Source organism: Limanda limanda, chromosome 4, assembly GCF_963576545.1.
Source record: "Limanda limanda chromosome 4, fLimLim1.1, whole genome shotgun sequence".
Lineage (NCBI taxonomy): Eukaryota > Metazoa > Chordata > Actinopteri > Pleuronectiformes > Pleuronectidae > Limanda > Limanda limanda.
Genome location: NC_083639.1, coordinates 2,391,390 through 2,418,431, shown reverse-complemented (window position 1 = coordinate 2,418,431; position 27,042 = coordinate 2,391,390). Strand labels below are relative to the sequence as shown.

The 27,042-nt window shown below is 42.1% G+C and overlaps 3 protein-coding genes across 3 annotated transcripts in view; 1 reads left to right on the top strand and 2 right to left on the bottom strand.

Annotated features, from left to right (window-relative positions):
• smarcd1 (SWI/SNF related, matrix associated, actin dependent regulator of chromatin, subfamily d, member 1) overlaps positions 1 to 27,042 on the top strand; it is a 320,795-nt gene that overhangs the window by 177,188 nt on the left and 116,565 nt on the right. The gene's annotated exons all lie outside the window — the stretch shown is intronic.
• On the bottom strand, positions 136 to 9,398 carry LOC133000689 (nuclear factor of activated T-cells, cytoplasmic 2-like). The gene is made up of 10 exons (XM_061070645.1): positions 9,082 to 9,398; positions 6,983 to 7,940; positions 6,570 to 6,741; positions 5,602 to 5,804; positions 4,832 to 5,004; positions 4,274 to 4,411; positions 2,798 to 2,853; positions 2,478 to 2,610; positions 1,482 to 2,072; positions 136 to 636 (listed from the first exon to the last, which is right to left on the bottom strand). Exons 1-10 carry the CDS (start codon positions 9,197 to 9,199, stop codon positions 590 to 592), a joined length of 2,589 nt encoding a protein of 862 aa, XP_060926628.1. The 5' UTR covers positions 9,200 to 9,398; the 3' UTR covers positions 136 to 589.
• LOC133000004 (1,25-dihydroxyvitamin D(3) 24-hydroxylase, mitochondrial) lies at positions 11,338 to 18,452 on the bottom strand. The gene is made up of 12 exons (XM_061069831.1): positions 17,964 to 18,452; positions 17,652 to 17,842; positions 17,421 to 17,514; positions 17,224 to 17,317; positions 16,772 to 16,863; positions 16,335 to 16,446; positions 14,543 to 14,691; positions 13,914 to 14,080; positions 12,656 to 12,734; positions 12,159 to 12,356; positions 11,934 to 12,045; positions 11,338 to 11,792 (listed from the first exon to the last, which is right to left on the bottom strand). Exons 1-11 carry the CDS (start codon positions 18,225 to 18,227, stop codon positions 11,935 to 11,937), a joined length of 1,551 nt encoding a protein of 516 aa, XP_060925814.1. The 5' UTR covers positions 18,228 to 18,452; the 3' UTR covers positions 11,338 to 11,792; position 11,934.

Here is a 27,042-nt window from a genome sequence, read left to right as displayed (position 1 = left end):
TAGGAAAAAAAATATATATTTATATTTGTATACTAGAGAAGGGATTGTGCAATGTAGAAGATATTTATAATTTGAAGTAGTTTGTACAGTTGTCTATTATTGGCTGTAGGACATTGAAGTGTCAAAACACACTGATTCATTTAAACAGATTTATTATAAAATATTTACACATGTTTACAAAGAGCCGTTGTACAAGTATATGAATGGAGAGAAGATGGAAAACAGACAAGCAGTATAAGTATGACACTTGAGTCTTTAGCTAAATATTTATGACAGTATTGAAGCAACAGTGATCGGAGGGCAGCTAATGTTTTTTACAGTGAACCACCTCCCTCCCTAGTTTCACAGATTCAGTGACACATCTTGAAATAATGTTAACATGAGCATCTAATGGAGTCTTTTTAATTTCTTCTTTGCCTCAGGTTTCCTTTTATCCGATAGATTTTTCAAATGTAATTCTTACAGGTGAAGACTTCTTCTGATAGATTAAAGATTTTGATGTGTACGTTTTTAATTTTGTTATGCTTTGGATTATGTTTGCTTGAACTTTGGATGTTGTGGACACCAAGGCTGCTGCAGGTCTCCAGGTTCACTCTCCATTGTGGCCTTTCAGGTCCCTTCTGATGATGTCATTCACTGGAAAGCATTCAAAAAAACTGAGTGAGCAAATTTAACGGTCACTGCAGGAGTCTGGATTGTCACTTTAACATGAACCGGGGACATTGAGGTTTGTGGTTGGTGCCTTAACTGTGTAGCATTTCGTTAATGTCCACAGGATGTCTTAATTGTCATGATCACAGATTATCGACAGTTTGCACAAATTATTGACATTTGGGCTGATCATCTATTGATATCAAACAGCCGGTACTTTCCTCAGCTTTCACTATTACTCCTGACTGATGGACGTTTCTGTTCTGTCTCTTCTTCTTCGTCTTAACCACATTCATTTGCCTGTAAAATACACTTCCTGTTTCTGTCTCATCACAGAGTTATAAACAGAAACACCCAACCTGTGTGTGTGTGCGTGTGTGTGTGAAAGAGATACAGTCATACTGATACTCGTGGGAAAGTGAATAGAAAGGCCCTACAAAAAACCACAAGACAGGATTTGCAGGCGCACAGTAGCATTGTGCTTGTTTGCATTTGCTGACTGGACCACAAATTCCCATCTGCCAAACAGTCTGCTTCATAAGAACTTTTTAAAAACTCTGACAAAGATGAACCAGGCAGCGAAATTAGAAACCAGACAGACAAGATGATGTAAATGTATTGCTAGTGACTCTTTATACATGTACAGCTCAAAAAAGTTGCAAACTGTAGCTACAAGTTGAGGTGATTGTCAGACTGTTGGTTTTGTCGGACACTGCCTTCCTAGTGCTCATGTCAGAGAGGTGTGAGTCGATATAGAGGAAGTTCAATCAGCATGTCCTCCCCGGCACACTGACCGGTTCTGGAGAACAGTATGAAACAGTTTCACTCACCATCCTCCAGGTAGGCATAGCTGAGGTTCTCTTGTTTGACTGTGACCTTCTCGGGAGCCCACTTCTCATGGTTACCTCCACCTGGCTCCACCCTGCACACAGCCCTCCCATGGCCTGGACCGTGGGTAAATCTTGTGGGCGGCGACTTCCCGAGTGGCAGCATCGTCTGCTGTCTTGACATCAAACAGGAATCACTAACATGAGGACCTTCGAACAGTTTGCCCGCAGGGGTCCTGGCACCCACGCACTGGCTGCGGGTGGAGGCAGAGTAGGATGCCATCGGGGAATCATTAAGAAGGGTTGTATCACAGCTGCTGTAGTGTTGGTTGACAGTGTGGTACAGCATGGGACTGGTGATCAAAGTGCCGGCTCTGGACTGGTAATAGGCTGATTGGTCATCCAGTGGATCAGGTGTTAACACGCAGGCTCTGGGGTCCATGTTGGTCAGATGGTACAGTGTTGGAGAAACATTCAAGGCTTGAAGGTGGCTGTCCTGCTCCAGGTGATGGTAGAGTGGCTTCACCGACAGGCCAGGGACTGGGTAGCCACATGAATTCAACCGATAGTCATCTAGTGGCTCTGCTTTAACGGCTAGAATATAAAAACAAAGATTATTCAACATTATCATCAGAGTCTATCATTAGCTCGCTGGGGACATGACAAGAGGAGAACCTAGTTGATGCTAGCATCTCTGTGAGGTCATAGAGCCACTTTGGGCTAAATGGTACATAAGCATATAGAATGCTCACTGTGACAATGCTAACATGCTGATGCTTTGCAGGTATAATGTTCACAAAAGCTGTGTTTCTATTCAGCGCCTGAGTCCTTTGGAAAACCCGATCTATACAACCGACGTCAGTGGCATCCTTCATTTGCCGGACCAAATTTAGATGGTCTGGTCTTCGTATTGTATCTCCAGCCTGTTCTGTTGACCTTTCAGACACTTTCCCAACATTCTGCATACCCCTTCATCACCTAGCTAAAACAGTTAAATACCTATGACAGGAGTGTAGATGAAGTGCTGAGGCTGACTGGCATTCTTCTTCCCGTTGACGACGTAAAAGTTGACTTTGGCCGGGTGGCAAATGGTTCGGTCTCGATATGGTGGGACCTCAGCAAACAGCATGTTCTAGAACAGAAAAAAAGATCATGTTTCAGACAAACTGTCATAGATCATGGCATATACTTCCCCTGCTGCAATCGAAATAAAATTATTTTTGAGTGTTATTGAATTTAGCGACAGACAGCCTGGATAAATCTAAATCTACGGTTACATATATGAATAAGTTTGTCTACAAAAGTGAAAGTGAACTCACAGCTTGTGTTTTATCTTTGTCAACCGTAGCCTCCATCTCCCAGATTTGCTGCCCCTCTGAAAACAGAATATAATGTGCAGGTATTGAAATTTGAAAACAACAGTTTGACATTTTGGAAAATCCACATATTTCTCTCTTTGCATAGAGTAAGATAAGACCATTGATAAAGATTTCCCGACTCAACAAGAAACGAGTTTGCAAGATATCAATCCTGTCAGTGACTCACAGTGCAGCATGTGTACACAATTTATTCATAGCCAGTGGAAATCTACTTCATGTTTTAGGGTTAGTTTACTGTTTTTACATGCAGTGTCTGTTTTCTACCCACGCTTAAAAACCAAACAAAGAAAAAAGCCTCTGCTCTGGGTCTGAATCAGTCTGTGGAACCACATCCTGTAGCACGAAGCCCCACGCCAAGCAGCAGGGAGGCTTCGCATGCAGTCATCTGTTCGCATCCTGCTCTCAAACCATGCAACCAAACTACTTTGTGTGGGCAGAAGGAGCGCGAACAGGGTGTGAAATTTCCACGTAGACAAACAGTACATTTGAAAAAGTTTGTACCAAAGTTTAAAGTATGGACTGACGGAAGATGTTCCATTCTAACGGGATGTCGAGAAGGAAGCATCTGGGTGTTGTCTATTTTAATTGTAAAAAAACAGTTTCATATGCAGGTGTATTATATTACACACCACACATACAATCATTGTTACTAGGCATGAAGTTGTATATATCAAAAGTATAGCTCAACATTTATGGAACATACAATAATTAAATTTCTTGATGAAAATTAGATGGAAAGACTAATACCACAGTCATGGTAGTATAGTAAAAGTCATTTACTTTGGTTTAAAAACTGGAAACAGAGGGAAACAGCTAAGCAGGTTCAGTTTGAAAGTAACAGAATCAATCTGCCATCATCTCTTAAGCTCATTAAACACATTGTATCTGCTTAGTCGACAATTTGTGTTTTTACAGAGGGAGAGTTGACATGCTTGAATATTTCTTGGTCATGAAGATTGACTTCCTGGAGTTTGGTCTGTCGCTGCACCGAGCCGATAAGCATTAACCACTCTGGTGTCTGCAGTCAGGCCGTGGTGATCACATTGCATAATGTTTCTTGGAAATTATATGTTGATACTATGTCTGCTGCAAAATGAACCGTGTGGTCATGTAGACAATAAAGTACTGAAGTAAGAAACCTAAACAATGGCAAGGTGAGGATTTTAAACGTGATATATGAAGGAAAATGAAATTATTGAAAAACAGACAACAAAAAACACAACAATACTGATAGGGGTCTAGTGTAAGTAAGGTTTTCCTGTTTCCAGTCTTTGTTCGAAGTTAACGAAGCTAGCTTTTAATTTATGTACAGACATGAAAACTGTGTGAAAACTCTAACTCTCCCCAAGAAAAGGATAAGCTTGTCAGAGTTAACAATTCCAACATCCAGTGGTCAGCCAAAGATCTCCTCCTCACCTTGTGTCTTCTCAGAGAATATCACCTTGGAGTCAGGGGTGAAATTTTGTCCAGTGAGGACCATCTGTTGACCCCCGAGCACCGAGCATAGGTCCAGGTCCTGCCTCTCGACTGCAGGGAGCTCCTGAGCTCGCTGGGCTGAGGAGACACAGGAAGGTAGAGCTCCATGAAAGACCAAGCTCGACATTTCCTAAAATATCCGATGATTTTAATTCCCAAACTGCAGTATTGACTGGTAAAGCCTGCAGGGCATTCCCATTATAATGATAATGTAAAATGATAAAATATTAAAACAGTTGCACAAATAAAGAAGAATCATAAAATTAGCAAACTTGTTAGCAACACAACACAACAAAGCTTTTTCAAACATCAACCATCATGAGCTCCTGCAATGGACCATATATAACAATAGAAAACTGAATGTATTGTGTTAATCAAAGTTTTAGTTTTATTATTAGCATATATAAAACATTTACATAAAATGATTGGTATGAAAAAATGGATAAAAATACAATACTGGATCTTGTTAACCAGCAGTTATCATGAATGAATCCTTACAGCATTCAATGGGCTCAGAGGCAACTTGAAGAGACACGGACCGGCCTCCAGAGTGGGGAACGTGGATCTGAAACACCAAACGCACACGTGTGTTCTTGCGTCCGATGTCCGTCTCACCGTTCCTCAGTTCAATGTCGGCATTTCTCAGCTTCAGGATCCCGACACAGTCGATCCTGTAAAATTGAAGAAAATTTCGGTGAGTTGAACAGGGTTCTGAAAGTACACCACAAAACTGTCTTTGTTCAGACACAGTCACAGTCAAATTATACTTGATTGATGAGTCAGTTGTAACCCAGTTTTTTTGTGACATATTTATTTCGAATAAAATTTATTTTTCAGTTAATCTATAGATCAAAGATTTTTTATTTGCTGTAAAAACACAGCTTCTGGTAGGTGCTTCCTGGAAAACCTCTCTGGCACACAGGAAGTGATGCATTTCAAGTTTCTGTCAGCGCCAACAGCAACTTGTTCAAATGACAATATAAATGATCGCGGATAACATTTGTGTAGAGACAAGAGCATTTAATACACACAAATACAACAATATTTCAAATGCAAGATCCAAATCAAACTTACTAACAACTCAATTAACTGTATCTCTGCATCTATACCTTTGAGAGATTTAATGCAAAAATCACCACATTGACTTCAGATTGCTTAATAAGTCTGAGGTCACAGGCAACCATCCTAAAATTGTGATTTCTTGCCTTATTAAGTGCATTTGTCAGTTATTTGTTTTGGTTAACTTGTATCTGATGTCTCATACTCACACCACTCTCATATGGTTCTTTGGCTCCAGAGGGATCTCCAACACTTTGGTCCCTTGGATCATCATCTCCATACTGTGCGTGGTGACGGTTTTCCCCGTGACGCGGTGCACCTGGTAGAAGGCGTGGGGCTTCAGGAGCCTCTCGTCGGCTGTGCCTATGAAGACCTGCAGCCCCAGTGGAGCCGAGCCTTCATACCCACAGAGCTGGTGACGGTGACAAAATGTGATCAAACCCAACGCTTCACACGGAAATTAATTAACTATACTACTATAAGACCATTAATGTGCATGACAGCAGAGACCATCTCTCTTCCCTGTGGGGATGATGTCACAGGTCTAACTGGCAGAGCAGGGACACTGCTTTCCATAACTTGTTTTTGCCACAGCGCCAGCAAAACCAACACAGGCTTATTAATGTAGTAGACCCATGTACAAATACTTATATCTTCATTGTAAATATTAAGGAACTTTTTTTTTGCAGATTGAAACAATTCATGCATTAATGACTTGCCCTTGTGGGAGTTCTGATGTCAAAGTGACATACGGCTCTTTCTTTCATTTGCATAAACGTCTTTACACAAACACATTTTCCAGGAAGCACCACCTACATTTATAACCTTGTGCTCCCGCTCTGTGACGAAGATGAAAAGTGAGAGTGATCTGTTTTCTTTGTTTCCTTCCTTGCATTCACACAAACAAACCCCCACAACCTCCGGGCATAAACGAAAAGTAGAAAGGCACTCAGAGAGATGCTGCACCCACGCTGCATACGGTCTTAAGATGTGCAACACTTTAACATGTTTATGTATCGATAGCTTTAACCTTTAAGCACCGCTATATTATGACCTTTTCCAGAACTTAACAATTACAAGAAGGAGGCAGGAGATGACGATTAGTACTGCATTGATATTTCCACTGTAATATTTGATTCAAACTGCCTGATTTATTGGTAGAGGTGTAAAAATCTACCTGAATTTCTGGGTGCCCTCCTTTGGGTGTTTTTACGGCGCCGCGGCTTCCCTCAGTCTCGTAGTGAGCTCTGTGGTGAGACCTGGGCTGCTGCCGGATCAGCAGTTCATACTGACCAGACTGGCTGGGTAATTGCTTGTCTAGCTGAGGAAGTGGGGTCACAGAGAGACCACTGAGAGAGAGAGAGAGAGAGAGAGAGAGAGAGAGAGAGAGAGAGAGAGAGAGAGAGAGAGAGAGAGAGAGAGAGAGAGAGAGAGAGAGAGAGAGAGAGAGAGAGAGAGAGCAAAATGTCGACAAATTGTACCATATTTCATATTTTATTTCTTTGTATTCTTTGATTTTTGCTTGTATGTTTGAGCTCATTAGAAAGACATCAATTGTCTATAGCTCATTAAGGAGGAACAACAACACACCTGAAGTTTCCGTGTTGGACTGGATGAGAGGGGGGCCACACAGCTGGGACCATGTAGACCATGTCCGGCTTGACCCCGGCTCCAGACCTACCAATCCTCTCCTGCTCAATGGCCCAGTCATACACCTCTCCATACACACAGTCCTGCCTCTGGGCCTGCCCATGTGCACCCTGCACCAGGACAGAGGGCACTGGTCTGGACAGACTGGAGCTCCATTCCTCCCCGAGACCCTGAACCTGGGTCTGGAACTCTGCTTGGGCCTGGTGGAGATAGTGGGACCCCTGCTGCTCGAGCGGAGAGGGGATGGGGCTCGGGCTCCTGGAGCGCTGTTTGACAGGGGTGCCACCCTGAAAGGAGTGGGCCTGGACGTAGGCTCGCTTCCCATGTGGCGAATGGGAGCGCTGCTGGAGAAGTGGTGCAGCGGTACGTTGGTGCTGTGGCAGGAGAAAGGGCTCATCGGTGACGCTGTTGCGAGGCGAGGCTCCTGGAGAGGAGTTGGCAGAAGAGGTGTGGATGCCCTGGAGGCCCGGGCAGAGGTCTAAGGCGGTAAACCCTACGCTACAGCCACTTCGATTGGAAGGAGAGACACATGGGGACGCTGCAGGAGAGTAGGTCTCTGCTGCCCATCCTGTGGAGGAGTTGCTGCTGGCAGGGCTCACACACTCCCTGTAGCCTGCCAGGACTTTGGAGCCAGGGCTGGGCTGGTGGGTCTGCGAGCTGAGGGAATCGCCTGAGGGAGTGATCTCAATCCTGGGGCTGGGAGCCGGGATGTTCTCTGGTCTGGATACCAGGCCCAAGGACTCAAACACAGCCCCTGACAGGTTGTCCCTGGTGGGGCTGCGAGAGGAGGAGTTGTGGCCGGAGGCCGGATGGATGGAGCTGGAGACGTACGCAGCGTGATGGTCGACCACCAGCAGAGGAGGCTGCTTGTCATTCTGAAAGAGGACAACTGGATCATCTGAAAATAACAAAAGCAGAGAATTTATTGAATACCCGACCACTTGGTGTTGATAATTACATCTATGTCTTTAATTGAACAATCCAGAACATCTCAAAAGACTGTTTTCGGTGGAGGTTCAACTTTCCTTATCGCTCTGTAAGTTGCATTTTGAATCAGGACTGGCTTTCAAGATAGATCTGATGTCAATATATCCTGCAGGTATGTGCATGCGTCTTAAACTCAGATTTAAGGAACACAACTTTGTAAATTAAACATGTTTTGGTCTGAAAAATCCATAACCCAAATTTTATTATAAAATCTTTACTTGGCAAGTTATCTCAATACCTATCTAGTCTGTTCATATTGTCCCAACAGCTACAACACATCACAGAAAAGTTTTGTCAAAGTCTCAACTTCCCAAACAAAGTTTTTGCTTTAATGTAGAGTAGAGATGTAAGATATCCTGAACTTGGAATCATTAGCCTCTCTTGGCATGTTTAAAAATCATTTTCACTGCAATTAAAATGTACTTTTAATTTTGCACAATTAACTTTTGCCCTTGATTTCCACTTCTGTTCTATGCTTTCGGTCAATGTGTTTTTGTATTTTTTTGTGTTATCCGTCCCTGCTTGTATTTAGTATATATACAGTTGATGAACCTTTTTCTTTATTTGAGTCACGGCCCATCTTGATCAGGACTCCTTGACAGAAGATCGTATCTATGTCAATGGGGATTTCCTGGTTAAATAAAGGATGAGTACAAAAAAAAGTGTGCTCATAGAGTCAAAGTGTTAAAAGTGTCCCTTATAATAATCGACACATTAATGTTATTGCACAGTTTAGTAAATCAAACGAAGATTGTGAGTGGATCAAAATTCAAATTGTCTCCCCTGTTAAAAGTCATAATATCGCACTGTTTCTTTCACTATGTTTCTAAAAATAATGTTCCTAGACTGAAAGAAGGGTCTAGATTTCTTCCACCTGTTGTAAGAGTAACATCAGTACCTGACAGCTAAGTACTCTCTGAGCCATTTCACTACAGCTACACATTCAACACACAGTCACTGCTGATGAAACACACAGTACAAACTGCAATGGGAGATATTTGATTAATTCTCAAAGTAATTACAGCGCTTATAAATATAAACATATATCCTACCTTTGTCACAGCCGACAGGGAAATCCTCTCCAGGTGGGTTATACAGGAACAGGTCATTGAAGTCCAGCTCCTCCTGACTAATGTCGCGACCCAGACTCTCGGTGGTACCCAAACTCATGTCCAGCTCTGAATGTGTAGATTCCCCCAACTAAACAACTTGTAATAACTCAACACCTAATTCAAGCGCTTTATTAAAAAGCCGTCAGCGAATTAAACTAAATTAAAAGTTCTATCTAAGAGGAGTTTAAAACATTAGCAGCTGCTCAAAGAAACCATCCTCCTCCGAGGCACAAAGAACGAGAGCTGGTGCTTCCTGTCACGGCTGATGGTGACAAGCAGACAGGAGGTGTGTGTGAGGGTGAGTCTGTGTGTGTGTTTGAGTGTGTGTGTGTGTGTGTGTGTGTGTGTGTGTGTGTGTGTGTGTGTGTTTGTGTGCGTGTGTGTGTGTGTGTGTGTGTGTTTGTGTGTGTGTGTGTGTGTGTGTGTGTGTGTGTGTGTGTGTGTGTGTGTGTGTGTGTGTGTGTGTGTGTGTGTGTTTGTGTGTGGGTGTGTGTGGTGAAGGTGTAACCCATGACCTGAATTTGTTTTAACAGTCACATTATGGGGACTTGTCTTCCTTCAGGGGACGTCAAAGGTTTGAATATATCATACAGGAAACTAATGTAGGTTAAGTTAGTTTGGCATCATTAGTGTGCGTGTGTGTGTGTGTGTGTGTGTGTGTGTGTGTGTGTGTGTGTGTGTGTGTGTTATTTACACTGGAACCTGTTGGGCTGCTCTACCACATATACACATTATAAGGTGTAGCATAAGTTTAAACCTTTACAAAATTAAAAGTGAATCTAAAATACAGTTGTGAGAAATCAGAATATATTACATGTGTGCACCAAAAATAGTAGCAGAAAATAAGCAGAAAAGTAAGTGCACGCAGCTTTTGGCCACTGAGCGCCAGTATTGTACAACCTAGTCCACACCCAAGTTCGGTTTCTCCTTTAACTTGAGTATATTTTTGTCTATATAGTTGAACTTATACATGATGTTAGTAAAATGTTTGAGTACCACACAAGTCACTGATATAAGTTTGATTAGATTGTGACTTATTGTTGTTAACTAGTGTACATGATGAGTCTCATCCTCTCGAACTGTCTTGATTTATTCATCATGGATGATCATGTGTTCTTCAGCTCTTCTGACCGGTGAGGCTGATGAACCAGGCGTTTTATCCACTTCACATGGTGATGTCACCTGATGTCACATGTGACTCTTGAGGCCACACGTGAGTCATCTGAGTCGTCAGTAACATGAATCAATGTGAATCGATGTGTAACTTCCAATCAGAGTATAAGGTTGGGTAGTGTCAGAAACAGTATGTGTTGTTTTTACACAAAATCTCAAGGTTATACACTAGTCAATGTTCAAAAATTCAAATTAGATTAAATTCATCGAAATATATATAATAGTTTGGTATAATTAGACACATATTAACTATTACTTGATTCAACAAATAGTCTTTTGTATCTGCATTAATCATATGTGAATTTCATGTTTTTGTGTTGACTATAACTTAAACACCGACAACAAATAAAGCATCTTCCTCCCTCATCAGGCTGATGTCACAGTGTCGATCAGCGGCTCTGTGGCTCAGTCCTTTGTGGATCAATTTCAAGGAGTTTGATCCTTTCCCAGGCCTCAGCTGCAGTTTTAGTACAGATACTTAACTACTTATAGTAAAATCACAGATATGTTCCCATTAGCATTCGTGTCTAAAAATAAACTTTACTCATGCAATTTAGTCAACTCCTTTCTGTTGCTTCCTGTTCTTGATAGATACAAAACATGTCTTTAAGCATGTTCAAATCTTTGCTGTGCTACCGTCCGTCAGTCTGGTTTCTTATTCACACTTTCACCTTTTCAGGCCATTTAAAAATCACGAGGGAAAGAGGTCGGCAACTCCTCACCCACGGAGAAAATATTTGATTCTAAACATGTGACCTCTCAAATGACTTTCTTTCATTTGAAACATTTATTTAGAATCTCCCTTTGCTTTTCCTGAATAGGATTAGATTCATTTGATGTTAAAGAAAAAGCTAAGCTGCTTTAATCTTGCCTGTTATTATTTGAATCAAGTGATTGAGCCACAATCTGGAGTTTGTCTACATGCCAAACTAAACCTTTTGATTTCCCTTTAAGCCCATTTCTGAAGTTATAAAATTTCAATCAAAAGCTCTAATCGCAGAAGTCTGAAAAACAAACAGAGGCTTTGTGTCTTTAATACATTTATTAATGTATCCATTGAAGTGAATAAAATAGGTCTCTACATAAAACAATGTACATTATTACAATATTATAATTGCACTTTTATATACACAAAGAACTATGACACAAGAAAAAAGCACAACATTATATATAGCTTGAAATCTACATACATACATGTCTGAGATGAGGACATGAACATTAAGATTTGAGGACAGCTGCCTTCGTACAACATTCGATTTGTACATAACAACTGGTATTTTGGTCAGTCATTAACGGTCATAGGTAATATTTTTAAATAAGTTTGAGGTATTTACGGCATGATTACATGTATAGTAATTTGTTTGTCTTTTTGTTCTATTTACAGAGCAGCAATACAGGGAGTCACTGGACCAGCTCGGGCCGTGGCGACAGAGGAATCGTCTTCCCGTCACTATGTCCAGAAAAGCTGAATAAGGATCCTGAGAGGGAGAGAGGTAATTAATCATTAACAAAGAAATACCACACTCAAGAGAATAGTTCATTTTGGGAAATACAATTTGTCGCTTTCTTGAAGCGGGCTAGACGAAAAGATTGATAGGCGATCCAACTTTTGCTCTCACCTCATCTCTTGATGAAGGCAACCGGCAGTTCTCTGCTGGGAACCAGGAGTCCTGAATGGATCACATCGAGCGGCTCATTGTCTGTGGCCACGATGTCGTAGTCTCTGACCAACTGTTAGAGGGACAACTATTTCAATTCAATTGTTAAGATGCAACAAAAAATATTGAATGGATGATTTCCTGTTGATTGATTGTATAAACTGAGCTGGACTTGGTTTATCTTACCCAGCACATGGCCAGCTGCAGCTGCAGCTCCGCCAGCCGCCGGCCGATGCACATCCTCTTGCCGATGCCGAAGGGAACGTGGGCGAAGGGGTTGATGGTGCTGGTCTCTCGCAGCCATCGCTCGGGTTTGAACTTCTTCCCGTCCTCAAAGTACTCCTCATTGGAGCCCAGTGCGTGGCTGTTTATCATCAGAACAGTCTGTTCATGGAGGAAATAACAAATAAATCAATATTTTCATCATGCAAGAACAGTGGCAGAATTCTCAGTATTTGTTCCAGACAAGTTAAAGAGATAGTGCAGGAGATTACAAGGCTACAGTCCAATAAAGACCTTTTTACTGTAAATCTATTTTACATGCTCTATTAGAGTTTCTCCAGTCAGACTTTGTACAGTTCTTTTCTAACATGCTTGATTCAGACATCAGTAAAATGTAAATGAATACAAGAATGTAATCTGCTGATGTCAGGTGTATGGCAACTAAGAGCTAAGCCACTTACCCCTTTGGGAATGGCATAATCTCCCAACACAGTGTCTTTGTCCAGGGTTCTGCTGGTGAAGGGGACTGATGGCGATAACCTGGAAGAATTTGAAAAAAAGCGCATGGGAATATGGACTTGGTGAAGCTATATTATAGCATGACACACATCTCTAAGCTGTTTAACAGCAGCTAAACACACAGAGCAAGATAAGGTGAGATTTAATCTCCAGTCGGAGGTCATGTACATTCCCTGGATGATGTGGTAACGGAATTAGCTTTAAATAACATGTTTGACAACTTCTTCTCGTGACTGCACGAGAAGAAACAGAAACTGGTTGGGAAGTGATTGGAACGTGACCACATGGTATATTTTAAGCTGGGACCACTGGTTGTATTTAGTTATGCCACAATATCTCATGAAGCTCGGTCTTGAGCCCATCATGTGTGAGTTCTCCTTCTTAATCTCTGTGGTACTGGGTGAAATCATGACGCTGCCAATGAGTTTTAACTGAAACTCTATACTTAGGGTATAACATTATTATTATTGTTATTATTTTTATTATGAGGCTATATTTTATCATTACATTATTATTTATCATGCATTATGTTAAAAGCTATATTTTACTTTTGTAGATATTAGTGTGCAGCTCTTTTGTATCAAAGTGCAGCTAATGATTACTTTCATTATGAATTTAAGCTAATTACTTTATTCAGTGATAGATTTATAGTTTGGTTTGTTAAAAACTCCAATTTCATCCCAGTTTACTGTAGGTGTGTGACAGCTCAGCAGGGGAATCATCCAGTTATATCTGTGCCCCAATTCTACATATTCCAAATTGGATATTTATTTTTGGAAATATCTATCAGTAATTCCCCACGGCTCATTTTCTCGATTGAGTCTTGATTCTCTGCCTCTCCGACTCTCTAATCCTTTTTTCAATATTGGTAATAAGCAAATGAACATGGTATGACTGATTTACTGCTGACTGATAGGAATTAATTTAATTAGATAATTTAAACGAATCATTAGATGTTGTGTCGTGTCATGTAGAGCAACTATCTCTAACCTAATTGTGTGCTGCAGATATGCTGTCCTGCATTTGTTGCAAGAACATCTGCAGGTTTCTCTTTCAGGGAGCATAAAGCCAAATCCAGAGGAAGAAGAAGATTGTTCGCTGTTGGCTGAATTTATTGATGTAAAGTTCACTTGCTCATAATGTAACCGTATCTGTAGGATGTGCATTGGCAGCGTTGTGGGTGACAGTGCCTGGCCGTACCTCATCGACTCCTTGAGGCAAGCCTTGAGGTAGGGCATGCTCTTGATGTGCTCTCCGCTCGGGTTCTGGTCAGCAGGCACCGCCTCTTTAATCTCCTCCCGCAGCCTCCTCTGGGCGCCAGGGTTACGTGACAGGTTGAAAATAGCCCACAGCATACCGTTGGCGGTCTGAGAAACATAAACACAGAGAAAGAGGGAGAGAGAGGGAGAGAGAGAGTGAGGCAGAGAGGAAATGTCACTTAGTGAGGCAACTACTTTTAGTGCATTCCTCTGTGGGGTCCTGAAAGGAGCTGAGGAATGTTCCTCAAAGGCTCCTCAGTTACGTCCACACCACACATATTTTCTGCAGCACCTGTTTGTTTTACAGGCTGAACAGATTTTTTTTCTTTGCCCCACTTGGAGCAAAATAGGCGAAAGGTAAAACATTCTGAACTCGTGTTCAGAACTGTAAGTGGGTGGGCTCCATCTACGTAATCACCAATGTCATTTAATGAATGGGTCAAATATTCACAAATCGAAAGCTGGAATAGGCAGAAGTAGCTTTATGGAAGAGTTTGACATGTTTATTTGTTTTCTTGGGAACTATTCCTGTGAATGAGATATTTCTGCGCAGCTCCAAACATCACTCACCGTCTCCACTCCTCCGATCTGCAGCTCTGTGATGGCAGCGTAAAGCTCCTTCTTCGAGAGGTTGCTGTTTTGCAAGATGTCACCGATCAAATCGTCATCAGCTCTCTCTTCAGAGTTTCTCTTCAGCTTCTTGTCAATGTAGACTTTGGCTGAGGAAACACAAAGGAACAAATAATGTAGACTGACGTATTTCCTGTGAATTTCATCACATATTTTGGCAGATGGTGATTTTGGGTCACATCTACATGATGTATAGACTAAAAAGTACTTTGGTCTTCATGTACACATCTACAAAACAATTACAAAAGTTCAATAGGTTAAATATATTTTATTTTCAATATCTTGTCTTATGTTTGAATGCCTCTGCCAACCAGTCAAATGAATGTGTGTGTATTAAGTGTATTTTGTAATAATTAGCATAGACAGTGCCCAAAGCCTTTGACCTTGCATCATCCAAATGGACGTTTGTACCAGATGTCATTCCTGTGATGTTGTCATTACAACAACAGGGGTGGACATGTGGTCATAGTGACCTTGACCCTTCACCTTTGACTTTTTTTTGACTTTCACCTTTGGCTGAGGTAGGACATAAACGCTGCCTCCTCCGTGTTATTGGTTGTGACACAGACCCAAACCCAACTATAAAGTTTCTGTCATTTAGGTAGTTCCTCGTCACATGTTTGTCCAAATGCCCGTACGTTTATTTTAAATGAGTTATTTTGACTGCTGGATAGTGGGAGGAAGCGGAGACACATACTGTAGTCAATCTTTATATACAGTCTCTACTTCAGTCCAAGTTAACGTTTGTGCCCAATTTAAAGAAATTCCCTCAAGGCATTCCTGAGACATTGCGTTCACGGGACTGGACGGACGAACCAAAAATAAAATGCCTCCAGCCAAGACCTAAATGCCACCATCATGTCTGACATTAACTTTCTACATGTAAATGTGTAGGTCTCATGTTTTGTATTTACATGTTAAGTAAGGCACTAAATCATATGAGACTCCAAGGCACCAGCGAGGGCCTTGCTATTTTGGTTCTGCCATTCCAGTTCAACTTGTATGATCTCTGACTGTTCATCAGCCATAAGCTTATTAGGGCAGAGCATCATTTAAATCACATGACATTAAAACGACTAAATGAATGACAATCCGCTGCGATTCAAAATATACTAAACCATGCTCCATGTAAGTATTGTGCGTGTTTGTTTTTGTGAGGCAGCGGCAGCCGCGTAAACAGCACCATCTTCTTTCTCCCTCCATGTTTCACCCCCTCCACCTCCCGCTACTACAAATATTTGACAGATTTCTCCCTCTTAGGTCATGCAGTTTACTACAACTCTGGCTGACATTTACCGAGGTTGCCAAGTACACAGAACCCTGAAGCACCCGGTTCAAACCTCACTCCTGCCCCTCTGTGCTTTCCTGATTGGAAGTGGGCTAAATCTATAGCCTGGTATCACCAGCTCGTACATGCATAGCACGACACCGGCTCCTGAAGTTGGTCTGAATGTTATCACGACACATTGTTGCTTTTCGTGCGTAACATCATGCCAAGTCGCTACAGGCTTGTTCCTTAACCTTAACCTGAACCCTTACTGAAACGGCATTGGATGACATGTGAAAGGCTGGAGATGCATGGTCAGTAAATGTCCTTGAACTATTTATACACCATCCCATGACACCGTGTAGGACCAGTGAAACAAACTGTCCCAGGACATTTGGAAACGATGAGTTTGTGGAGGTGCAGGTGTGGTACTGGTGTTGTGTAAACTTGGGTGTGTGTTTGTACCTGTGCTGAAAATGCGGTCCCACGCTGCGGTGTGGTCCTGCCATGTTTTGGTGTTGAGGCACTTGTGAATCTCCACCGGTGTGACCATCATCATGCCGAATGTGCTCATCATCTACAAAGAGGACAGAGGGGAAATGGGATTAAAACTTAAACCTAATCATCTTCACTGGAAATCCTTGATTTAATCTTTTTCAAGGTTTTTCTCTGTGCACCCACTGCCCTGGGCGACCCTCGTGAGCCTCCACTTATCATCTCTTGACTTTAGACCATATTGGTTTGCCCCAGTAAATACAGCAAGAGTGTGGATCAGATGCTGAACCGGCTGCAGTTCAGCAAACCCCGGCTCCTAGTGAACCTGATGAACTGCACTGCTGCCGTCAGCCTCGGTGTCAGGACACAATGCTACTATGACAGGATGACAGGTGGCATCTACTCACGGTTTTCACAGCTGTGATGAAGTTCATGGCCTCCTCGTTGACCTCCTCCTGCAGCAGACCGAACCTCTTGTCGTAAAGGACCAGACAAATGGCTGAACCACAAAAAAAGTGCAGAGAGTGAGATTCCAAACTCAAATAACATGTAGGTTCAGAGCAGAATACATACTTTCAGATATGAATAATAGAAAAGCAGGTATAAATAATCAATTGATTAGTCTCTAAATCATTTATTTGACAATAAGATGATTAATTGATGAAAATACTTATTGTTTAAGTCAACTTTAAAGTTGAATATCAAATGTTCTTTGTATCTTCAGCTTTGTGACATGTGATAGAAAAGGCATTTAAAATGACACATTGAAAAAACAATTAATTGATAAAACACTCAGCAGAATAAAATCGTTACAAGCTGCAGCTTTAATGAATAATCGAACAATAAAAAATGAACCTACTCTCAAACGACCATTTGTTCAGTTCGAAGTACAAGTCTTCAATCTTCCCATTCACGTTTATTTGTCCAATTCTGCTGACGAAATCCTCCAGCACCTGTTTTGCAAAAGCAGAAACAGTCAAAAACCTCAAAAGTAACTTTAAATAAAACAAGAAAAAATAAAAACTCTTCCAAATGTTTCAGGCACCGGAATCTCACCTGATTGATTTTGCGATCCAGCTTCACCACCTCGGTGGGTTTCATGAGCTTCTGCTGGAAGACGCTCCTCACCCTCTGCCAGTCTTTCCCCTCCCTGCAAAGCAACACGTTAGGATCCGGCTCTTTAAAGAACAGCAGCAATAAAAACAGCTTCTGCTTCTGCCTCTAACTCCACTTCAAACAGCGTCCTGGGGAGCTGTGCGTAAAGGGATGGAAGGAAGGAGTACTCACAGGATGAGGAGTCCGTACGCCTCGTTCCTCAGGTCCCTGTATGCTTTCCAGGGTTTGATCTCCAGCCTCTGAGGGTAATTTCCCTCCTTCCTGTAGAGAGCCTCCAGCAGGCAAGGTGCGCCAATGTGCACGGACTCGAAGGAGCCCAGCTTCATCCGGAACATCTTTCCGAACTTCTTATGATAATCAACCTAAAAGAAAAGACATCTGCTTAACATTTTTTTCATACTTTTTTCCATGCACAATTTTCCTTGTGCTACTGACTGAAAAACAAGCTCCATTCTACGATAAAAAACGATAATATGACTGTACCAGTGCCTCGTGCTGCCTCGTCAGACCTCCTTTCCGCAGGAGCTCCACCAGGCTGCCGACCAGGGGCCAGTTGGTGGGACCCGGAATCGCGTCCAGGCTGTGCGCCCTGGAGGAGGCGGCGTGCGGGCACTGCGCAGCCTGCACCGCATCCTTCTGCTCCAGCACGCACACTGACGAGGTGGGCTGGAAGTGCTGCAGCCCAGGCACGGACTTCTTCCTCAGCAGCTCCACGATCTGAGGGACCTTCTTGATCTGCGTCCTCATCCTCTCAAACTCTCTGCTGAAAATAATTTGACAGAAAAAAAAACAAAAAAAAAAACTACTGTTCTGAGCAACTCTTCTTTCTTATCTCGGGGATGGATGGGGGGGTTCCCTGTGTCTTATTTCTTGGAAGTGGCACACCTTGCTGCATTATATATATACCCTGACAGTGTTTATTGCCGCCGCGCACCGAACCAATCAGGGGCCGGTGCTGCATGGTGTGGCCGTCGAGCCTACCATTCATTTATGGATCCACGTTGAGAGGACCTGACCCCGGATAGACCAGAGGAAATGCCCCCCCACCCCCCCTCCTCTCTCCTCCCCTCCCCCTCCTCCTCCTCCTCCTCCCCTCGTATTATAAATAAACACGCAGACCGCAGCGGAGGTGACGCGGTTCGCTTGAACCGTGTTTCAGAGCAAGAACCGAAACTTTGGCAAAGCAAATACTAGTGCCACACTTCTGCACCGTGGGCAAATATTTGACAGATTGCAGGTCGTGTTTGTGTGTGTGTTGAGTGTGTTTGCTTTGCTCGTGTTTTGGAGTGTGTGTTCTTTGTGGAGGGCATGAAGGGGAGGGGGGGTTACCTGAGCCCTTTCAAAGCAATTACATGTTGTGAATGTTTTATGGGATAATTGCAGATCAAAAAATATCTCAAACACACAATGGGTTGGTTTGAATTTGCCATACTTCGTCCTCATCGTTGTATAGGAATTGGAATTGTCCTTGAATCCAAACGTTTTCAGATCAATTGAATCAAATGTGGATTTGCAAAACTGTCCCAAGCTTTATAAGGATAAAACGTTGGTAACACAACCCACAGAAAGCTGTAAAATTAATCACATGAGCATTTTACTTTGGACAATTTAACCTGCAGGGAAACATCCCTCTTTGCACACACTCACACACACACACACACACACAGGTTTTTGCAGCTCTCCTTATTAGGACTTTGCATCAGCTTCCATTAGTCGTGGACAGCCTAACGCAAACCTTATCACTAACTTTAACCACGACCAATTCCTGCCTTACCCAAACCTTAACCCAACCACAACTCGTATCGTACCTCTTATCTTAACCAGGAGCTCAGAAGTTTTGATCATTAAAGAACTGGGCTTTTGTCCCCATGAGGACCAGAGGTGGCAAAGTACTCACATTCTCTACTCAAGTAGAAGAACAGATACCTGTGCCAAAAATGACTCAATTCAAAGTATATGTATTGATGATTTGATTTAAATAAAAAATACAATATATAAACAGCAAGGAATTGTCTTTTCTGTGCTCAAACCACTCTGGATATTGGGAAGTCAGCACTTGACGATGCAAAATAAAAATAATGAATAATTTCTCTCAAACCCATAAAAACAAAAGTAACGAGACTGTTTTGATGATATAAGGAGTAGAAAATACAAATATTTGTGTTTAAATGGTAAAAATAAATATTCATCAGAAAAATAATTACTCAGGTACAGATATCGGAAAGATCCACTTGAGCGCAGTTACAAAGTATTTGTACTTTATTACTTCCTCTGGTGAGGACTACTGGTCCTGTGTGTCTGCTCGAAAGGTCCTTTAGGTAAGAAAAATAGAGCACACACACACACACACACACACACACACACACACACACACACACACACACACACACACACACACACGCACACACACTACCCCCTAGGAGCTGGCATGGCTTAAATAACATGTGCCGGGGCCCAGTATTATTACCCTGTAAATTTCTCATTCACTGACTCAGGTTGCATCGCAGCGCCCTTGATCTCTGACTGGTGTTTGCTGCGTGTTGGGGGGTGAGCGAGAGCCTCCCCAGGTGTAACACACACACATCAATCACCCCCCAGCCTCCAAAATAAAAGACAGAAAGAGAAAAAAACTGCACATACAAGCTCATAGGGTTCATTTGGCTCCCTGGGGTTTAGAGCACGGCAGACATGAACTAGTATCACATGATATAAAGCAGCTTTGCCAGTTTGTAATTTTTTTTTTGTCCATTTATTATTAATATGGAATGGAAGGTGCCGTGTCACGCGTGTGTGTTTTCTTGCTTGACGTTAGAAGAGAAGATCAACACCGGTTTCAAACAGCCGGTCTGGAAACATCGGCTTTTAAAGCTCACACACGTTTTACACGTTGGTTGTTGTTTTTTGTTTGTTTGATCTGCAAAAAGAACTTGTGAGCAAAAACACACAAGTTGCAGTTTTACATGTTGCAAGTCCGGCACAGGAGTGTATATTTTGGCAGGACACTGTGACTTTCCACGGTTTCCGTACAGATTAAGCAAATAATGAGGTTTCGAGATGCTAGAAGATGGATGTGTTGCATTAGAGCAAAACCAGGCTCCGTGTTTCCCCCTGTTTCAAGTCTCTATGTGAGATTAAGTCAATGGGACACATTCATTATACAGATACCAGAGTGCTATTCATCTAATTTACAACAGCAAATATATTATATATTATCAGCAACATGTCAATACTGAATATAGAGTAGTAGTTCAATGTTCAATGACAACATATTTGTTTTCTGCCTAAATATCCGATCTCACATCCACTTTGTGTAACAGCAGTAATATTAAACTTCACAGTGGTTTTAGACCCAATATGGTTATTAATATTTAATCAAAACCACACTCTTATCTTCCCAAACCAAAGTGTTTTCATTCGGCTACATAAACGTCCAAAGAGTCGTCCAACCAAACCAACCATTAGGAGTTTCTGCTCCTACATAGCCTGACTTCCTCCTTTTGTCCCGTCATAATGAATACAGCCACTAGAGGACAGCTTACAATAAAATGATGAGGTGTAGCTAGTGTAGCTAGTGTATAATCGTAATTTCTCAAAAACAGGTAAGTGCAAGTTAAAGAAGAAACTTTAAAAAAACAAACTTTTCAATGTAACATCAACATCTCACTTCGGCAAAAATCTCTTCATTCACCCAATAGATAGAATTTATTTCTAAATAAGGTCCACTCAGTAATAACATGTGTCCCATGATGCCACTCAAAACCTTTTATTAGACCATTATGGCCACAGACAACATCCAAGAATTTCAAACTTCATCAATCAATCAATCAAACTTTATTTCATATCATGTTGGTACAGATTCATGCAGATCTCCACGGCAATAACAGTACAGAACAAATGTGTGGAGTAAAAACAATTTTTGGATTAAGAGAAAAATTAAGATACAATAATGAAAAACAATAAGAAAGTTAAAATAAACAGATGGAAGATAATGGGAATATAAAAGGTAACATATTCACAGCCTATATTTTACAAATTTCCCAGCAAATCAACATATGCCACAGAAATACACGACTAACCAAAACGGAAAAAACAATTGAATTAGGAGTATTTCATTTGACTTAAGTCAGCATTTACTCACAGACTAACTACTCAAATTGGTTTGATGAATCTCAGGTATTTCTACAACTTGAAGAGAAACTGTCCTCTCTCTCTCTCTCTCTCTCTCTCTCTCTCTCTCTCTCTCTCTCTCTCTCTCTCTCTCTCTCTCTCTCTCTCTCTTGATGTTATTGCTGTTATTAACGGAACAGCAGGTTGTTGAGCAAGGCTTCATCCCAGGACTTCAACCTCGCAGTGTCCTGGTCTGGTCTGGCATATTGAACACGAGGTAACACTGGCAGTGTCACGGCAGCTGGCAGCACGCACGGTGCAAGTCGTACAGAAAACATGTTTTGTCGTGAGGTTGTCTGTCGGCAAATAGTGCGACGCAATAGCCCCCCTCCATGGCCTTGTGTATAAGTGAGAGAGGGCTGAAGTGTAATAACTGTTGACGTGTGTTTGTTCGATTTCCTCATCAGGGGTAATCAGCGAATATTTGTCAAGGAACATTTTGTCTTTCCATATTAAATATTAGCTGAAACACAAGCACAAGTTGTTTTTGGAAGAAACTGCGATAAGTTATCGCAAATGTGTTGCACAATTTAACACAACTGCATTAGCTGTGTTTCTCTCTTTTGTAACTATGTTTGATTCAGATGTTTAGTATGAAGGAACAAAATGTGTAATTTACTCATTCATGGAACACTGATAACAATAAAAATAATTACCGTTTTACAGGTTAAACTCAAAAGCAGAAAATTTGGTCTGAAAAATGACACAAATGAAAGTCAATAATATCTCTGGTTTTTATTGTGTTTGACATAGGAAAAAATGAATTTGCAGAAAATACAGAATATAAGTAAATAGCATGAATCAATATCAAAGCATTATCAGTCCATCGTTAGCTTGGTTAAAAAAGAACAAGGACTAACTTTTTCAGCGGATTTTTCTCTTCATATCTCTTGTGTCATCTTTAATAAGATGATTTGTGTAAAATAAAGCTGAAGCATCCTGAATCAACTGAACTCCTCCAGATCCTTGATCACTCAGCTCTCATCTCATCATCTCCTCACTTAGATATCACCTTGATCACCCCCCGACTCCACTTTCTTTGTGTCTTACGCTGAAATCAGCGAGGGCTTTGTAGTCGGGACATCGGCCGGCACAGAGATAAGTGAGGAACTGAGATAGGGGGCAGTTGACCTTCTCAGGCAGCAGCAGCGGAGTCATCAGCACACAGGGCAGGCAAACCTGATGACTCAAACTCACTCACATCCCAATTGACTGACAGGTCAATGGGTTCGGTGATCGGGTTTGAAACGGAGGTTGAACCGTATCTACGCACATGCGAAGGAGAAGCACGGCCATGCATGCATACAAAGATGCACATTCATCTGTGGGAGTACAGGCACACATTCATCTGCGTGGCGAGAGACCACCGTGCTCCTGGAGGCCACAGAGGAGGAGATTAGTCTGGGATCCTTAGTTGAGATGGATATGCTCCGTACAGTCACATCAGCCGGAGCGGTCGCATGACGACGCTGACCTAGAATGTGAGGTGCCCCCTTCCACGAAGCTCACTCTTACTAAGAATGAAAATATTTACGACAGAGTCGGAGTGAAGTAATGCATCCTCCACCCTCTGCCCTACATCACGCCGGCTCAGGCTCCCACAGAGTTGACAGAAATATTCTTAACTAGTGTTGACAGTGCCGGCAACAGATTTCCCCGCTTGCTTTTTAACTACTTATTCTGTCATACAGCCTTTCCTCTTCACCGTTACTCAGTGTGTCCCGATTCGTTGCACTTTCTGTGTAGCCATGATTGTGCATTAAAATTCTTGATATCAAGCCAATTTTAATATCACGAAACATAAAAGATTTGACACGCTGACAAACAAAGGTTTTATTTATTTCATGGGTGCCACAACAGCCTATAGATTATTTACTGTGGCCAGAAAGTAGGTCACTCCTATTGATAAAGAAGATGGGGAAGAGCTGGAGCTGGTGAGGAAGGAGATTTCCGTGAACTTGCTGACCTCCTCCTATACACTGAGGCTGCAGGCTGCTGGCTGCAGGCTGCATTCAGCGCTGCGGCGGGAGAGGCCTGCTCAGTATCTGGGTCAGGATTCCCTGGATGGAGGAGGACCCACCTCTCTCCTCTCTGACAGCAGCAAGCTGAGGAAACAGAGAGCGCTGGGACAGAAGAGAGGCTACAGGCCTGTTCTTGTTATGTGGTATGTATGCAAAACAGTTACAGTAAAATGTTTCTTCACAAAAACATTCAGAGATGACTTCACAGCATCGGGAGTGTCAGAGCCCTTACAGGACATAGATAATGGATGGATCGTTGAATGGATGTTGATATCAAGTGAAGTTTGACTGGTCTTGTAGATGTCCTGGGTTAAAATGCGTTAAAATACAGTAGAAACCTACATTGGCAAACTGTACCGGTAGCTGTGTTGTTTAGGATGAGACGCGTGGTTCAACCTGGAGAAGTCACAAGTCTCTCTGTCCCATTATCTACTTTATAAAGAATTTTTTGGTTTGTATTTAAAATTGTTTAGACTTTAAACTTGTTAATTCCTGTTTTACTTTGCAGGCTCTTTTCTTGTTTGTCTTTTGATTACTTTACTTCCTGTAAAGTGTGTTCCCCATACCCCAAAGTTTTTTTACCTGTTCCCAATTATCCTTATATCCCTTGTGTATATTAATAATTATGCATCCATCCATTACCACGTATCCTTTGAGTGTCATGGGGGAGCTGGAGCCAAACCCATTGGGTGAGAGGTGGGGTACACACCCTGGACAAGTCGCAAGTGTTTCACAAACAACCTACTGCCTCCGATCAACGTAATCCCCAACTGCATGTCTTTGGACTGCGGGAAGAAGCAGGAGCAGCCGGAGAAAACCTACACAGACACAAGGGGAAACATGCAAACTCCACACTGGAATACCCCGGTGGAACCAGGATTCAAACCTGAAACCTTCTTGCCATGAAGTACCACCACATGCTATGTTTCACCTTTGTGTGATTACATGTATTTGCCTTTGACAACATCATTAAGAATGTACTCCGTGTGTATATATGGATTGTATATGTGAGTATGTAGATTAAATGCTCAGAGGGTGAGTGGGTCATGAACACTAACCGTCAATGGCTGATTGTTCTTGACTGTCATGTATTTGTTCTGCTGGTTAGAGAGCAGCAGCACCTTGAGAGAACAGAGACTAGAAGTCAGTGAGCTCTGATATGCAGCTGAAGACGCTGACTTACTGTAACTGCTCTACTTTCTGTGGGCGCGGCGCCAATAGATTAACGGGTGTGATCGTTTTTAGGAAGTGATGTCAGTGAGTGAAGGAGTGCAACAAGTGCAGTAGCAATAATAACTACTGATCAAAAATAAATGTTACACTATGACTATTATGCGGCGTGTGTGTCACCATCGCTGCCATGACCCCAATCAATTCGTTGATTACATCGTTGGCACACTCCGGTGAACTTTGACCCCTCCATTGACCTGCACCTCAGAAGTAAATTTGTCAAAGTTTTGACCCACAGATACAGTACACCCCCGGGGCCCCATCAACTCATCGCCCTGCCTCTGTTATCTATGATAAACAAAGGCTCCGGGTGGATGTCATCATGCACCTATGTCCTGTCAGCCTGCCTGATGGGGGGGCATTCAAACGAGGCCGTGCATGGCAGAACACAGAGAGGTTTGGACGCACACACCCACGTGACTCATCTGAGCTTATTCATGGTGGTTAGAGAATTAAAAACATCCTTTAGCTGGTCCAGAAAAATACACCTTTAAGGTCGCTGTGTTCTGTAAATCTGAAATTAATAAGCCTGCTCTTATGAGCTATTTGTATCCTAATAAATAATCATTCTCATGGATACAAACTCTGAATGTGATAATACTGAGCTGTGAAAAGCATAAAGCAAAACTAAGACTGGATCTCAAATACTATTTGAGTAAGTAGATTAGTTTTGGACTTAAAACTGTATATATATTTTATTTTCTTTCCTTTTTTTTGCTGACGGCTGGATATCATGTTCCAGGCTGGTAACTTATTGACTAAAGGTAATTTTTAAACATAAATTTCTTCTTTTTAAAAAAAAATTGCATCATCGTGAACAAATGTAAATGTATAGAGCACCTTACTACACAAATTGTTGCTCTGAAACACACGCTTATGCACACATTAAAACTGTCAACTTCGGTATGGATCCTCCTTCAACACCATTCGGTTTGTTTACCCATCTCACAGCGTTATGAACCATGGGTAGTTCCCTTTGCAAAGAGCCTGTAGCCATGGCTCTGTGAGGCTGTACAGTGACAGCTGTATATAATGCTGAACATACAAACCTCGACATGGTGGTGGTACATTTTAACTCAAGGGATCACAAAGGTCCTAAGGGCCCATCCTCTGGAAACCATGAATATCTGGACAAAGTTCTGTGAACACAGACTTGAAAAGTTTGTTATGAGCCTTGTTCAGAGCCACAAAGTGACTGTAGGGATACATTTCTCAGATCCTGCCAAACAGCAATTTGAGCATAAGTGTCAAACTTACAAATGACGCATGGATATAGATATAAGAAAGTGATATACAGTAAACAACAGTGGATGAGGGCTAATATCGTCCGTTTGTGGGGAACTCATATCTGCTCACTGGGACTACATTAGAGGTATTTTATTGTATCTTGGTGTATGGCGTGTAAAATAAGTGTTATCTGGCACATACCCCATCTAAATCATAATTTCCTGTGATGCCGGCTTCAAGGGAAACTGGAGATGAATAGTGGAGGTCAGGTTTAGGTTACAGGCAAAAAACAGACACAGGGAAACAGACTTTCTCACACACCCAGCAATGTTACTACTTATGTTTCTCTCGATGTCAAATAACTCTGTGAATACAAATAAATTGGTTCCACGTGAGCCGGCTGACTGATGGACTGATGGTGATTCCCCTCCACTGACTGCTCAGCCTCACGGAGCGGAGTCTCCTTCATTCAGAGCATGTGTGAAAAAATGTCTAAGAGCATAACAACCCTCTTTTGTAGGGCAGTGGTGTTTACTACAGGATGATGGACTGCTACACTCATTTCCACTCATTCCTCTGTTATGAGGATTACCCAGAGCCCTGGTTTTACAGAGAAGGAGCCCCCTCGCAAACTTCCAGGAAAAGTTGTGCCTTCATCTTTCCCATGACAAGTTCCTTCTCATTCATAAAGACAGAGCAAGCAAATAGAGGAGCCTCACATGGGGGCTTTTTAGGGACAGGGGAGGGGATGTGAACACACCCTGCCACTCACCGGGTGAAAAACATTCCTGAGCGTACAGTAACATTCTCGGGTTTCATTGGGAAAGGAACCGCATTGCTCAATGACGTAGTAAACACAAGGAGCGAGAGTCTCAAAAGAATGGAGATAAAGGCCATGAAAACAAGCATGTTGAGGC

Excerpts from the sequence above, each read along its gene's own strand:
- LOC133000004 (XM_061069831.1), bottom strand. The coding sequence starts at position 18,227 with ATGAGGACGCAGATCAAGAAGGTCCCTCAGATCGTGGAGCTGCTGAGG. Across the intron at positions 17,843-17,963 it reads CGAGGCAGCACGAGGCACTG|GTTGATTATCATAAGAAGTT; the intron begins GTACAGTCATAT and ends CTTTTCTTTTAG. Across the intron at positions 12,735-13,913 it reads TGCCTCAAGGAGTCGATGAG|GTTATCGCCATCAGTCCCCT; the intron begins GTACGGCCAGGC and ends AAATTCTTCCAG.
- LOC133000689 (XM_061070645.1), bottom strand. The coding sequence starts at position 9,199 with ATGAGTTTGGGTACCACCGAGAGTCTGGGTCGCGACATTAGTCAGGAG. Across the intron at positions 6,742-6,982 it reads GTCCAACACGGAAACTTCAG|TGGTCTCTCTGTGACCCCAC; the intron begins GTGTGTTGTTGT and ends TCTCTCTCTCAG. Across the intron at positions 2,854-4,273 it reads ATTCTCTGAGAAGACACAAG|AGGGGCAGCAAATCTGGGAG; the intron begins GTGAGGAGGAGA and ends TTCTGTTTTCAG.